The sequence below is a fragment of the Accipiter gentilis genome, chromosome 7 (assembly GCF_929443795.1).
Source record: "Accipiter gentilis chromosome 7, bAccGen1.1, whole genome shotgun sequence".
Lineage (NCBI taxonomy): Eukaryota > Metazoa > Chordata > Aves > Accipitriformes > Accipitridae > Astur > Astur gentilis.
In genome coordinates, this window is record NC_064886.1 from 4,001,710 (window position 1) to 4,017,343 (window position 15,634).

The 15,634-nt window shown below is 51.5% G+C and overlaps 1 protein-coding gene across 5 annotated transcripts in view; it reads left to right on the forward strand.

Annotated features, from left to right (window-relative positions):
- SRRM4 (serine/arginine repetitive matrix 4) overlaps positions 1 to 15,634 on the forward strand; it is a 50,826-nt gene that overhangs the window by 13,743 nt on the left and 21,449 nt on the right. For 4 of the 5 annotated variants that reach the window (XR_007506695.1, XM_049805540.1, XM_049805542.1 and 1 more), the window contains exons 2-6: positions 7,650 to 7,793; positions 10,098 to 10,181; positions 10,506 to 10,577; positions 12,299 to 12,325; positions 13,041 to 13,091. Coding sequence is in view for 4 of the 5 variants with exons in the window: in XM_049805540.1 (XP_049661497.1) it covers positions 7,650 to 7,793; positions 10,098 to 10,181; positions 10,506 to 10,577; positions 12,299 to 12,325; positions 13,041 to 13,091 (378 nt within the window). In the remaining variant the exon portion in view is untranslated. The remainder of the gene's footprint in view (positions 1 to 7,649; positions 7,794 to 10,097; positions 10,182 to 10,505; positions 10,578 to 12,298; positions 12,326 to 13,040; positions 13,092 to 15,634) is intronic. The other variant, XM_049805543.1, reaches the window with a different exon arrangement.

Here is a 15,634-nt window from a genome sequence, read left to right on the forward strand (position 1 = left end):
GGGGGGTTGGCACTGTGCAGCCCATTGGGCGCAAAGGTACTTTCCAGCCTGACCACATTGCACGTAGTGGCAAAGCACTTCTTTTCTGGGACATCCTTCAGTTTGTTTGTTTTTTTATAAAACCCTCCTAAAACATTAAGCATCATCTCCTGGTGCTCCTCGGCTTCTAGCTCCCAGTGTTGTGTCGGGAATTTCCCAACCACAGCCACTGAGCTCCCTCCCGGCCCACGGTCCTGACCTTCGCCTGGCATGGTTTTGCCCTGCGCTGCTCGTGGGTGAGCGATTAATGAGAAATTTGAGCTCAGATCCAGACTTTTCCTAATTGCAAGCTCTGCGCAGGCTGCTTAGGGTTTCCCCTGTGCCTGGCTGTCAGCTCTGCCCCCTTCACTGGGGACCAGTTGCCCCCATGGCCGCTCCAGGCTCCTCTGGGGGATGATGGCAGGGATGGGGTCTGGGAGTGCAGTTTGTGGCCGGTGTCCTGTTTAAACCACGACAGCCGGCCAGGAGGAGAGTGGCCATGGGGCTATGGCAGGGTTTAGTATAAGCTCTCAGTCCCAGTCCCTCCTCAGACCAGTCCCTGCCATGCCAGGGTCACTCAGGAGCCTGGAGTCCCCCAAAACGTGGATCAGGGATGTGCAGGATTGCTGTGCCGTGGTATGGCATGGCAATGTCGGCACTTTCAGCTGTGTTTGCTGGCACCAGGGACAGCCAAGGCTCCTTCTTTCCTATTCCCTGATTGAGGAGAAAACTGGCTCCGTTACAGGCGTGGGAACCTCCAGGGTATTTGTCTAAGGAGGAGGATTTAAGGATAGGAAAGGCACAGGATGTCCCCCTGAGAGCAAGCCTGGCCTGTCAGTGTGCAGGTGCTGACGGGCACAAAGCACCGCAGGGACCTCCGAGCCGGCAGCGTGGGAGGCACAAGATGCAGCAGAAACCGCTCGAGATGGGGCAGCGGTCCAGGTTTCCTTTAGAAACGCTAGGACCGCGTGCCATATTCCTCGGGTTTATCTCTGCTGTCGCTGGCAGGCGGTCGGCGGAGCCGTCCCGGTTTGCTGGGCAGAGAAGGGAAGCTGACGCCGAGCCCTGCAAGGCAGCCAGGTGCTCAGGAAGGAAGGGGGACGGGGGTCCCGGTACCCCGGGGGAAGGAGGACACCCAACTGTGGGCAGCAGGGAGAAGCTGTCCTCGCCTCTGTGCCTCACCCTACCTAAGAAAGACGGTCCACGGGAGCATCGCTTTCCCTCGTGGAGTTTTACGCTCCGCCAGAGCCATCCATCCTGTGCCGCCGCCAGCTGGTGCCCGGGACAGAGCCCTCCCCGTGGGCTGCCACCGCACAGTATCCCCCGAAGCATTTGGCACTGACCCTGCACCGCTACCGGGGCCTCTTCCAGCAGGGAAGCTCCTCTGTTCTGATTCAACCATGCATAGCAAATCAACTGCTGGAAAATAAAGAGCCAAGCTGCTTTTTTTTTGGCCCGGGATGCGTTAAGAGCGGTCGTTAAATCTTTCTGGAGCCCGAGAAGCAAAAGGAGATGCTGCTGCCTACAGGCTTGCAGCAGGACGCAGGGTTCCCGGGAGCAGGAGGGGGAGGCAAGTCGTGGCTGGCAAAAATTGGATGAAAAATGTATATTACAGAATTGTATTTTTCTTCTGTGTTTAAACTGCCGCAAGAAAACCACGCGCATTTCTGCAGCTGGTGCCTCTGCTGATGCACAGGAAAAATAGTGGCGAGAAGATTAAAATTGAACTGGCTTGAAGTCTATGTAATCAGGGAAAATATCTCGGTTATTTGCTATTATAATTTTCAATAACAAACTGCAGGGCTCCTGCCGCACTAATAATAACGGTTTGAATGAGGTGGGGAAAGAACCTGCCATGGGGTGTTTGTGTGTGTGTGTTTGTGGGAAGCACTTACAATTTTCCCCATCTCCTAATTTTGAAGAGGTATTTTTAGTGCATATTTCAAAGAGATTTACGTAAACAAATCTGCTGGAGTTTTTGCTTGGAAATGTCTTTACAACCATCTTTTCTGTCCCCTCCCTCTCCCGGGACAAAGGAACGGTTCGACCATTTTCTTTTTCAATCAGATGAGCAAAGCCAGAGAGCAAGAGAGAAAATAAAAGTGTCATTTTGCCAGCGCCAAAAGGCTTCTCAGCCCAAAGTGGTGGATTTTAGAAACCCCGGGAGCAGCTCAGTCCACCGGGGCCAAGAGCCCAAGGCAGTAGCGCATCGGAGGTGGCCGTGGCAGAGAGCCGCAGGGATGCGGGAGAGCAGGGACCTCAACCCACCGCCTGCCTCCTCCTGCACAGCCAAAACCTCCAGGTGAGGAAAGGAGAGGAAAGGTGAGATATTCAATCATGTGTCCACGCACTTTTTCCACATTACTCAGGAGAAGCAGCGAGAGCATCCCTGGTGCGAGGGGCTGCGGGCGCAGGAGTTTCTCCTGCTTCCCCTCGGGGCGGTGCGCCTGCCACCGATGCCATGTGCTTTCACGGGCTGATGTTCCCAGTCCCCTGGCGAGGCATCCATCATTGGTTTAATGGCAGCGAAACATTCACGACTAATAGGATCATCAGAGATGCTTTAACCTTTTTCATTTTCGGGGCTCCGGTTGGCTGGAGCTGCTCCTATGTTTTCAGTGGGGGCTGTAGAGATGATGGGAATGTGGAGCCAGCGAGGGCTGAAAAGGGTAAGGTAGTAAAGTTTCCGTATTGGCTTTCCCAGATACTCTGTCCCGAGCTTGGAAATGCTGTCAGTGCAGGTCTGCCAAGTGCAGTCAGTGCCCGGGGCCTCCGAAGTGCTTGTGTATGCGGCCGGGTGCATCCAGCACCCAACCCAGCTGCATGTGCAAAGTAAAATAAATTATTTAAAAAAAAAAAAAGCCTTGGTTAGCATGATCCGGCCCCAGCGTGCTTACGCTGCTGCTTGCAAAGCAGCTGAAAAGGGCAGAAGGGCTGTGGCAAGGCCACCGAGGTCTGGGACTGCTGGAGCCCATCCTGCGGAGGTGAGGGACGATGCTGCTGCGGGTAGGGAGATGGCCTGGTAGCAGGGTCTGGCAGCTGAAAGGTCACTAGGAAGGCAATTTTCCTGCTTTTCTCTCCTCTCGAGAAGAGGAGCTGAGTTACCGCAGGCGAAAAGGACGATTGATGAAAGCTTTGTGGCAGGAGACTGCTGCGGGGCCAGGGCAGAGGAGCTCGGCTGGGACGCAGAAGCCTGCAGGCAGGGGAAGGCAGCTGCCCGGCCCCGGCAGTGCTGAGACGCCAGCACGCAGGGATCTCAAGTGCACACCAAACCCACCCCGACTGCACGTCACTGCGGGACCGGGGGGGACGGGTGTCATTGGGTCTAGCTCCCGGTGAAGCGTGTGTCACCAAGTGCCACATTTCATGGCCCGATGAGATGGCACTTGGCCGTGGCACCGAGCGCGGTGGCCCGGGATGGAGGAACGGGGATGGTTTCTGAGTTAGGTCTGCTCCCTGAGGCAGCAAATACCTTGTGCCTTTGCCTCGTCCTCTGTGAAGGGTCCCGGGATCCATCTGTGGGCAGGAAGGGCAGTGCAATCCTGTGGGGGCTAACGGGGAGGGGGGGTATTTCCCCATGGATGGGCTGGTTTAAGCCCCGACGACTCACCCGTGGGGCTCACCCACGGCTCTGGAGGCCACAGCACGTCTTTAACAACTTCCATGAAGGGTCTTCGCTGAGCCCAGCGCATCTCCCAGAAACATGGGAGTTTGCAAGGTCTTGCATTTTCCTTGGCCTCTGCAGAGAAGTGGCCTTATCCTGCCACCCATGGGCACAGCCACCTCTGGCTCCGGTACAACAACCAGCGCAAAAGCCTCCTGCCGATCCTGTCAGTGACTTTCTACCTTTCCCCAGCAAACAGTGATGTCCAGTCCCAAAGGGAGCTGTTGCGGCATGCAGGGACCGCAGCGTGGTTAACTGGCCTCCTTGGTGCCACTACAAACTGGAGGTGACATGCCAGCCCCCCCGGGAAGGGAGGAAGGATGGAGTGGCATCTGGCGATGGGGCTCCGCGGGGCGCTGCCGGCAGCAGGGAGCCCAGTGGGATTCAGAAATATGACGTGCGTTTGGGAAAGGCTGGTGGGAAGCGGTTCAAGCTTTGCAGAAATAAACAGGGCCCCCCCACACACCTCAGGGCAGGCTGCCATCACCTGCCCCGTTCTCTTCCAAATGGCCATAGTGTTTTATAGTGGTTTCACCCCCCTTTAAATTAGGAATATTTGGGTTCTTTCCCACCAGTGACCTTTTCTGCATCATTTCTATTAGGGTAGCTATAGATCATTTCCCTCTGCTGTCAACACATTCTGTTAGGGAAGGAAAATATGGGAGAGCCCAAATCTGATCCCAAAATGCGGAGGTGGGCTGGCTGGGTTGTAAAAAGCAGTGAAAGGCTTGGGCTGGTGGGAGAGGCGAGAGCCCTGCGTGCCTGCTGCTTCCCTTCCAGCCACTGAAAAGCTGGCAAAAATTGCCATGAGCCCAAAAAACCCCTCCTGTACTGGAGACTGCTATGAGGGGAAGGGACAAGGTGAGCCATCCATGGCGGGAGGTTGCACAGGGCATGTTTTGCTCTGAGCTGGCTGCAGGCAGCCCGGCGGGTGCCCTGCCGTGTGAGGTCTCCCTATCAGGAGTAGGGATGCTGCTTTTGGACAGGTCTGATGGATAGGCTGGATTTCTGCCTGGGAAAAAGAAAGAAAAAAAGAAAAATAAGTGCAAGCAATCAAATTTTCTAATGGAAATGGAGAAACTTGTGGAGGGCAGGCAGGATGGGTGGACAGCTGCCTTGTCCTGGCCCGGCTGCCCGTGGCCAGAAGTGCATCCTCAGGGACAAACATGGAATCCATACCTTGGGCAGAGAGGCTGTGGTCCTCGCTCCAATGGTGGAGCACTGTTGCCCCCCAGCAGGACAAACCCTGGGCATCCTTCCTGCCTCCTCTTCCTACTGCCTGCTCCAGCACATGTCTCTGTGGGCTCCAGCAAAGCACCCACAGAGGCTTTCTCCTTTCTGCTGCAGGTGGGGACCGGCAGCGGAAGGTGTGATAATCCTCTTCGTTGAGGCCACAGTAATTGTTCACTCCAAACTGCAAGCACTTTTATATCAGTCATGAAAGACAGGAAAGACAACAAAAAAAAATAATGGTTTTATATATATATTCAATCAATGTCTATGGAACTTAACACAAGGGGATTACCAGCCACTTTAGAGCATTAGTGACTCTCAGCATTCATCAGAGGAGACCATTTGGTTGAATTGAAGCCAGCCTTTGATGGAATTGGAGAATAATTATTTCCATCAATAATTACTTCCAAGCCCAGAAGAAAGGGTTCCTAGCGCGTTTCAGGACAGTAGTCTTTCGTTGCCTCAAGGCCAATATGTTTTAACCCCAGGACCTGAAAATCCCATTAGTGGGAGCGGAGGCCGGGGTGACAGGGACATCACCGGCCGTGCCCGGGTCCCTCCTGCAAGGTAGTGGTGCCCCGCATGTCACCAGTCCGGGGAGGAACCCTCCCGCCTCCACTGCTGGAGCTGGTCCAGCCCAGACTTTGCACAGGTCATTAATTTGGGGACATTTTTAATGGATCCTAATGATTAAGCCTCAGAAGACTGTTCTTAAAAGGGGTTCCGGAAAGGCCACGAGCTAATTAGCTCACACAAAGAAAGCAATTAACCATGTAGCTTCCCAGATGGTTAAAAATAACATAGATGTTGGGAAGTGACTGGGGGATTTATTACAAGCAGAGTAATAGGTTTTTCAAGCCAGAGGGACCATCACCTCCTGCATGTCCTGGGCCAGAAATATTTCACCCAGCTTCCCCACACTGATCCCTGTTGCTCGTATTTGGCTGATGCGCATCCTTAAATGTCCAGGCATTACAAAACGGCCTCCAAGAAGGAGTCAGCTATTAGAGAAAGTGGGAGTTTGTTGAGAGAGAAAACACAGGTGAAAAGAGAGGGGTGACCCTTCTTCTGCAGGTGCTCCTGTGCCAACTCCAGCCCCAAACAGTGTTGCTCACGGCTGGGGCAGGCAGCAGGAAGTTCCCTGGGGCATGCAAACCTCTGGCCATGCCTAACCAGGGCTAACGTGCCATTTTAGTATCGCATCGCTCTTTAACCACCCTCTTTCCCCCCTATTTAACTCCCCAGATGTGCAGCATGCACCTGGCCCCAGCCCCTTGTTCCTATTCCCACAGCCTACATGTGATGGCTGTGATGGTCTCTGCAGCCAAAACACCCTCCCAGTATCCCTGAGCCACTGTGGTTGCGGGACTGGCAGGGGGACATCCCAATCTCTCCCTGCTCCGGCAGGGTCCATATGGCCCGGGGGCTTTGGCGTGCTGTTTTCCGAAGGGAGCAGGTAGGTCAGGTGGCAGACACAGCAGTGGGACCTTGCAGAGCTGACCTGGGGATGGCTAAACCCAAAGCAACACCCACAACCTGTTCCTGAGATTGGCTTCAAAATGATAATGGGAAGAAATGGGGACACTTTCACTGCCACCTGAGCCCAACCCACCATTGGTACCACCCTGCAGCCAGGTTGGGCTTGGACACGCCAATGCTTGCTTTATTTATTTGAATAATACTCTGGAAGACATCAAAACCATAGTGTTCTCAGCGCCCCTGCTGGGTATGGTTTATGGCTTTCCATTAATCTTTCAGTTCTTTGAAATAAACATCTGCAGGGCCTGGAAGCCTATTTACTTTCCTCCCAAGTGTCTTGAGCTCAGGCTTGTTTGGGTTTGTTTTCTCCATTCGGCTTCTTTTCTCTATTTCAACTCACCCTGCCCCAGCCTCATGTTTCTTGGAGACCTCTCACCCCAGGCTTTCCCTGCCCTGGCTCTGCTCCTAGCCAACTCTCATGGTCTCCCCAGGACTCTTGCAGGCACCTGCCTGGCCCAGGTGGTTCTCTTTAGCCCTGCTGGGCTGTCCCAGGTTCTCCAGTTTGGGCTTTCAGCAGGACCAGGTGTGTTTACTGGCCCAGCACCCTATTTGCAGGAGACTGGAAGAGGACTTTTTCCCTAGCTGCCAAAAGTTTGCTTCCACTTGAGTGCTGGCAAGGATGATATGATGAGGATGTGTGGCAAGATATTAGTAATGCAATAGCAGGTTTGGAGAATGGCATTTGAAATGCAAAAGGTTTTTTGTTTTGGTTTTTTTCCCCCCCTATCAGAGTGCAACACCAGTGCTATCTCTGCAGAGCTGGTAAGCTAAAACCCACAACACAGAGGAAGATGTCTAGGGGTGCTGGTCTGATTAGCTACCATTGCCTCTTTCTGGTGCATTGGATCCGGACCCTGTGCTGTCCCCGCAGTATGGGGCTGTCCAGCTGCTCCTTGGCTGCACGATGCTCCTGGCATCTCTGCCTGAAAGCTGAGCACAGCATGCCCACGCTGGGGTGCAGCTTGGCTTGGAAATGGGGGTTTTCCAGAGCCTTGTAGGACCATTTCCCACCGTGGTGCTGAGCACCACGGGCTCAGGAGGCCTGAGAGCAACCTGCAGCTCTCCTTCGCAGCAGCACAGGTCCTACCTGTGGAAAGGAAAGGGGATTCCCCAGTACATGGGAAACCTTCAGCCAACAAGCCCAGCTGAATGGACAGTCCTTTATTGCTCTCTTTCTCTCTTCTTGCTCCTGTAGTGGGACGCTCAGCTGCCTGTCGTACCCTGCGGAGGACAGACGTCCCGAAAAGCTGAGTGGTCGTGCAGTCAAGGAGAGCTCCACCACCAATGGCTGTGCAAAAGGGAAGGAGAGACGAGACCATGCTCACCGCAGGTCACGCAGGTAGGAGCCAGGGCTGTGAGCGGGGTCACCTTGAAGCAGGGGGATGGCAGAGGAGACGTCTGTGACTGTTCACCCGGCTCCTCTGGGGGTCTGTAAGAGCTGGGGATGCCTTAAACGACTGTGTGAGTGTACAGCAAATGTATGCAATTGCATGAAATCCCCGTGCGTGTCTGCAGGGAGAAACCTGCAAACCTGCAGTTCGCTTCCACTCCACATCTTGCTCTTACAGCCTCCTTGCAAGTAGCCCCAGCTGGAAGACAGGCAAACCTGCCAGCATCCCTGTGCGCTACCAGGTCTGCAGGGTACCCATGACTGAGCATCACCCTCGGTGATTCCCCTCTCCCCAAGCCTACATCAGACCAGCAGCATTGGTTTCATTAAGACACAGCTTCGTTATCAGTTCATTGTTAGCCCCTGACAACTTGAGAGGGGAAAAATGAATTGAATGTTGCAAATGAAGCGGCGAGGGTCTCTGAGCCCTGACTGCTAAACTCTCTCTGGGATTAAAGGCTCTCTATTCGGTTAAAGATACTGGAAAGAAAGAGCAAGAAAGCACATTTCATATCTTCAGATTTCAGGCTAAGCAGAACAATAATCTAAAGCGTACTTTTAATTAGACTTTGATTACAATCGTGGAGAAACAATTAAAGTCAGATCAGCGCAGGGTAAAAGCTTCCACATCAAAGACAAAAGGCTTTGTCTTGGGAGAGGGAGAAAGGCTCTACAGAAACCGCCTGTAGCCGCACAGTACAGTCAGAGGTTTCTCCCTGCTTTCCCTCGGCCGTGGCCCTGGGCAAGGGGGAGCTGAGATGCACCCAGACCTTTTTGCTGTGGGGATCCCAAATCTGTGTTAGGGGAAGGTGCGTGGGAGCTGGGTTTGAGCATCCTGATAACTGAGGGGCAGAGATGGGTGTTCAGGTCCCTGCTCTGGCACGGACCCTTAAGGTGTCTTTGGGCAGATGTCTGAGCTTAGCGACAATGAGCTGTCTTGGAAAGCACGTTTTTCCTACCTCAGTGCAGACAAAAGACCCACTAAGCCCAAGGTGTGCCATATCTCCTAACAGTGCTTCTACTGGTTAGTGAAATCCTTGGGAGGACAAAGAGGGCGAAAAAGTGTATTAAAAGTACTAAGCAATTGGCTTTTTTTGATAGTGTAATTTTGGTAATAATTCAAGCCCCGGGTGAGTAAGTGTCAGGGGGCAGTGGAGCCTGACTCTCCCCGCCACATCTCCCTGTTACAGCCCCTGTTACACAGGTCAATATGCTGTGACATTTGCTGTGTGTTAGGATTCTTAATAATGATAACATTTGTTCTTTCTGCAGAAACTGCTCCATTTTCAGCTGGTTTCTGCAGCGAAGATCCCACAGCATTTTCCAAACACGGGGCTGCCTTTGCACATTCCCTGCTAGCAGCTCCTCCTGTCAGTGGGGTGATAAGTGGGGAAACTGAGGCACAAATGCAGCACTCTCATTTCCAACACTGATTTTGCCGGACCCCTAGGAAGCTGGCTGTGCCCCCCATAAACTTCATCTGTGGATCCATTTGGGGATCAATTAGGGGATCCACAGGTTGATTTGATCCCCCCGATCCAGGGGATTAACCTGGGGATCCCCAGGCTGCCACTGTCTTCATGAGAGTTTGCTTTGGTTAATGAGTAGCCACGGATAATCTGTCATATTTTCAGCCCAGTGCTCTGAATTAATTTAACCATGGTATTTGCTTTTCATTGAAATGTAATGTGATTTGGCATCATACGTTTAAAAAAGAAATTAATTTACAGGAGGATTTTTTTTTTCCCAAGGTTTAACAACTGTGTAAGAGATGCATATCTCATTAAATTACCATAGCATCTCAAGAAATATATATTTCTAATCAATTGCTATTTAACATATGTCAAGTCTTTTATTATAGTTGCAATAATTATTGTATGCAAATTAAATGCCAATTAATTATTTAAAGCATATTTACAAAGAGCAACAAAACCTATAAATCTGTTACGGAGTTGTTAACCTCAGCAAACACGTTTTAAATAATCAGCCAGCATCACTGTGGTGTACAGTAGCTGTCTCATTATATCTCCATTAGCCCCGCGGAGGAGACACTTCATTTAAACTGTGACTAAATTATTCGTTAGAGGGTAATTAGGCACTTGCCTGCACCCCAGGTCCACCGTGAAAACTGATGTCTCTGCCCCAGATGTCCCTGAGGTGGGGAGGGGAGAAAGCAGTCCCATGTGAGCTGATTCAGGTTTTATTTTTATTACTTTCAATTTTTGTTTGTTGTTTTTTTTCCCCCCTCCTCAGCCCCTCGTGCAATGGGGAGCGTGCGCCGCTGCCAGCCCGGGGGAAGAAGAAGAAGAAGAAATCCGGCCGCAAGAAGCGAAGGAGGTGAGGGTGGGAGGGAACAGGCAGTCCTCGGCCGCGTGTGAGGGAAGAAAGCGGGTGTAAAATGGCGGCTGGATACCCTGCGGGGAGGTGCGAGGGGCTGGGGGTTTCCACAGGCCCAGGGAGGCGCCGCCATTTTCTCACCCTCCCCTCAGGGCAGCAGATGCTGGGCTGGGGCTCACCCCACAGCCCGTCCTGAGGGGGCTCCGGCAGCCCCTGGCCCCTCTCCACCCCGTGGGGATGCCACTGGTGACAGGGTAAGGGTTGGGGTGTCTGGGGAGGGCTGTGGGGAGCCCTGCGGTCCCTAATGCCCCTCTGCCTCCTCAGGTCTCCCTCCTACAGCCCCTCGCCTGTGAAGAAGAAGAAGAAGAAAAGCTCCAAGAAGCGAAAAAGAAACAGGTATTATTATTTTTTTCCTCCCCTTGAAAATGGAATTCCTCACTGGCAGCGGCTGTTGGGGAAGGTTTGGACAAGGGGTGGAAGGCGTTACTGCCGTCGGGCAGCTGGTTGAGCCCAGGCAGAGAGAGGCCTCAAACTCCTGACTCTTCATAATGGCTGCCCAGAGGGGAGAGCCCCACTGGGAGGTGAAAGCTGGACAGCTGAAGAGGGGCAGAGCTGGTGTCCCTCTGGGCGAGGAGGGCATGAAATGGGGTGCGCTCCCAGTGCAAACAGATAAACAGGAGCTGTCAGGGTGTGGGGGAAGAGAGACAGATGAGCCAAATCACCACGAGGTCTGCAGAGCCTCTGCCTGCTGTCCTTGCTGCGCCATTTCACGTGGCTCCCATTCTCTGGGATGCCAACAGGATCGGTGCTTGGGGCTTGCATCGGTCCCTTTCCCTTTTCCCCAGCCTGCAGAAAGTGTCAGCGTTTGGAACAGGAAAAGGCTCAGACCCAGCTCCCCACATCCACATCTCAGTCTTCCCTCCCAGCTCTGGGTGACTGCCTCCACATTCCCCTTCTGAAGCCCATGTTTAATTCAGAGAGCACGATTAAATTTTAAAATTGCAAATATTTCACTGTTTTCTCTCAACCGTTAAACCAATATTTGAAGAGAACAGTGGATGCATCTCCCTTGGAAAGTTCATGTATTTATAATATATTGAACCAAAGAGAGAAGCTACCAAAAATGGATAACGGTGAAAAGCTGATGTTGAATCTTAAAGAAAAGGGAGGGAGGGAGGAGGAGAGACAAGGATATAGAAACTCCTTTAAAATACTTCCTTCCCAAGGAGAGATTCTTATGGTCTTTTATGCATGTCATCTCCTGACAGAAGTCCTAGGTCTGATGCTGCTTGGCTTTGAACCGTTAGTACCCATTTATGCCTCTGTAAGCCAAGGATAAGCTGTAGCTGGTCCCCAAAAGTATCCCCAAAGGATAAACCATTAAGCAGTAGTGACCAATGGAGGTTGTTTCCAGACACCTGGTAGCACTTCAGCTACACATCCTAACAGAGCTTGCCATAGGTAATCTCACGGCCCCTCTAGGCAGGACTTCAGTCTGCATCTTCTGCAGGATGATGTGCTCCAAGCCAAGATGAGACACAGCAGGCTGTGCGGTGTCCTGGGGCCAGGCCTCGCTGCAAGGAAGAGTGTCCTCCATGCTCCCAGGGTTTTCTATGAGGACCACCAGCACAGTGGCTCCTGTGTCATCCCAGAGATGCTCCAGGAGGCAAGACAGAGGCATGATGCTGGTTTGGCTCTGAGGCTGCTCTGGAGTTATACAGAAAGGATTTTTTCTTTGACTGCTACTTGGTCCTTCATACAGAAAACCAGGGAATGGACTCACGTTTGCACCCTCAAACTAAGTGCAGCGCAAGACTCTGGAGGCAGTAGCAGAGAAAAGGGACCCACCAGGGATGGCATGTATCTGATCTCTATAGAATTGTTATCCTGAAGATCATATTCTCAGTTATTTGTAGAGTGTGCTAGTCACTTCCACCACACCAGCACTTCTCAGCTACCCCCTTGCCAGCTGGCTAAAGGACAGCCAGGGCCATACTGCCCAACATGGGGTGGTCTCACAATGCTCAGGCTAACGCTCGGCCTAAACACATTGTCTCTGATTCAAATTTCCAGTTTTGTGAGACCCTGTATTCAATGTACATATTTGTGTCTTGCAGGCTATCTTCAAAGAAAAGAAGACACAGGTAAGAGTTGAGAAAGTGTGAGTGGTCCTTTAGAAATTAGCTCAGTGGTCTCTTCAAGATCTCACAAGGTTGATGTTCACTGGGTGGGGGCAGAAGACACTTTTCTTCTGTATCTCCTTGTGGAATCCCCTTGGCTCCCCGCATTCCCTGTGGGTCTGGGGCTATCCTCTCCCTATTCAGCCTTATGTGTTCCTCAGACTCCCCTGGAATCAGGTCTCCAGCCCGACCTGTGCAATCAAGCACATAACTGACAAAGACCTCTTAGTATAACCTAGCCCCTGGCAACCTCATCCATGTTGCGTCCATCCTGCATATTGAGTCTTCATTTCTCTTATAGTTTCATTTGCAAACAGTATGGCATCCCACAGCAGTGCCCATCTTTGAAACATTCAGATTCAGTGGCTTTCCAGGTGTGTACTGGAAGAACTCTCCAGATGCCAGTACGTGTGTGTACAGTATCAAGAAGTATTCATCTTCTCTATGGGAAAATGCAAAATCACCAGGATGGCTGATCCCTTTGAGGATCCTTTTTGGCCAAGCCCACAAGCCAGATTTGTCAGCAGGCACTCAGACCCCCTGTGCTGCGGCAGAACCATTTAATCCCTTTCATTCTTATTGCACGCTCTTGGGCAATCTAGCTGTAACATTGACATGTGATTGTGCAGCTTTTTATCGGAACAGAAATCTCCGAATTAATTAGCCATTTCTTATTTAGTTCTTCAAGCCCCAAAAGTAAGAGAAAGGAAGAAAGAAAACACAAAAAACAGTAAGTAGCGATTCATGGAGTTCCCTGCCCTGCCTGCGCAGAGCTGTGGGGCTAGGAAGTGCTTGATGTGGTGGGTTCCCTGGAGCTAACGCCGGCTGCACAGCCCTAAGCAATTCTCAGGATTATTTTGCAGCTAAAGCCAGCAATTCTGGTTTTGATGGAATGGAAAAGGATTTGTAGAGGCTGGAGATCTTTCCTCTCCCTCTTTTTTTGTGCTACCTCATTCAGTACATTCTTTGAATCTCACAAGTATGTACAGTGTCTTGTTCATCCAGTCCTGAGCAGACACTCCAGCTTTTCTGATGAGGTCAGCATGAGAGGATGAACTCAAATCTGCAGAGCGCGGTGCCCCACAGCCTCCACTGCCCAAAGGGCAGGCTGGCACACTCTTACTGGAAGGGCCTTAGCTCCTCCTTGTTTGCTGCTTTTGGAGGTTACGGTAGCGGCTACTCGACATACAGTGCAAATAAATATCCAAATGGGAGCAAAAGGCAATGGGGACTAGGGAAGAGAAGGGATTGTTTGGAGGTGATGGAGGTTGTAAAAATCTGGGGTTGAGGTTCCCTTCTGCCATGGAGTGTTAGCAGAGCACAATCCTTGTCCTATGGGGAGACACAATCAAGGGGTATGTTATAAAATGTGGTTCCTCAGGGCTGGAAGGAAGGCCTGTAAGCCTTCTCTGTTTTTCGCTTCCTTCACTGGCTTCTCCGAGGAATTGCAGCTTGCGGCTTCTCACCTGCTTTCAGAGCAAGGAAACAGTTCTGGGGCTGAACCCTGGGCACCAGACCCCTGTTTGGCTTCGCTGGTACTTGGGATACTCTACTAGAGACAGAAGCTGAACTAGCAGATGGAAATCTGCTGGTTGGGTTGGTGTATAGTAGGACCTGCCCTCTAATTCTTCCCAACAGAACTTCTAGTCCTTAGGCAGAAAGGTGACAGAGGCACAATAGCCCAACACCACCAGTGTCACCCCAGTACACTCTGGGACTGAAGAGATTGGGAATCTATGAGGCGCAGAACACGTTGCACTGCCTGCACAGGCCATCTCTATTGCATACAGAAAGGCCACCTCCTTTTCTCTACGATTTCTGCATGTTCAGTAGCACAGCCAGGTGGTTTTTTGGTTGGGTTTTTTTTCCCCCCTCAAACTGGGCTGCTGTGCACCTAGAAATCTCAGTGGTAAAACTGAGGCTTCCTAGGTTATCAGTAAAAGCAGCCACCTCCCCAGCCCAGCATAGCACTGGCCAGTATGCAACAGCCTAACAGTGTGGTTAAAACAAAGATCAGATGCTCTGCAGATATGCACTGACCTAGGGGAATGAGAGCTGCTAGAATTGCTCTTTGGGGATAAACCAGCCAAGGCATTTTAGCCCTCATTTTTCAGCTCACAAATCAGAGCTGAGCCACTCCCAGTTTCTGCAAACCTTATTGCTCCTGGGTGTGGATCAGATGGATCCCATGAGGCATCCTGGATCAGGATTTTTGTATAATCACACTGCTTTGGCTTATCTTTGTGTCAAGCAACTGGTTATCTAAATCACACAGGACCAGTTTTTCCTCCTGCAGAAAGGGAAAACTCTTAAACTGGAGGGACTGATGCAGAGAGTGAAGAGCAAACATGGGGATTTTCACACAAATCCACCATGTGAGGGAGAGATGTTCAGTGCTGCTGATTTCAGCTGTATGGAAATAAGGAATGAGGATCCCCAAATGTGAAGTTTTTAAAAATATAATCATAGGGCGTGAAAAGCATCAGAGAAAAAAGCCAGGCAGAGTTCAAGCAATTGCCCTGGAGGTTGCCCTTTTGTCTTAAAGGAGATGCTGTTCTCAAGCAATTGATTTGCTGAGGGGTTTTTTTTGCTGAGCAAATTGCTAAATGCTGTCCAAGCAAGCCGTATTAGTGCTGTCAGTGACTAGTACAGTGTGGCCATGAAACCAGACTGTTCCCACCAGCTAACCCGTCGTTAGCTTTGCCTGCTGGCACAGTGATGCCAGCCTGAGCAGATGGTTACGCTACCAGATCTAAAATAACTGCTGTGGCGGGGAACGATGAGAGGGAATGGGCACAGAAGGTGACAGGTAGCCTGCCACACACATCGCCCTGCTCTCTGCATGCAGGATTTCAGCTGTTGGCACAGGCAACAGCAGCCCTTCAGTAATAGAGCCAGGGAGTCCATCGGTAGCAGCCTGAATGGAGCAAAGGAAAGTGCAGCAGGGCACTGAACCTGGGTCCCTATGCACGGTTTGCTGGTAACTGTCCTGTGGCCCAGTCAGAAAAGGGAGCAGCAGTGGCTGGACACCTACAAGAAGCCAGGTAAAATAGTCCTGCCCCTCAAGCAGGAACCATGCATAGGGCAGGCTGCAGTTAGGGTGCTTTATGTTTATATAGCAACCATAAAAGCTGCCCACAGGACTGGCTAGACCCTCCCACCTAGCATGGGGAAGGTTGGCTGTTACCAAGTGTACTGTATTATTTGGAGCCCGTCCTTTTGCACCTGCTCCTTAACAAGGAGCCTGCAGTACAGAGAGGGTTGGAGCAAGAA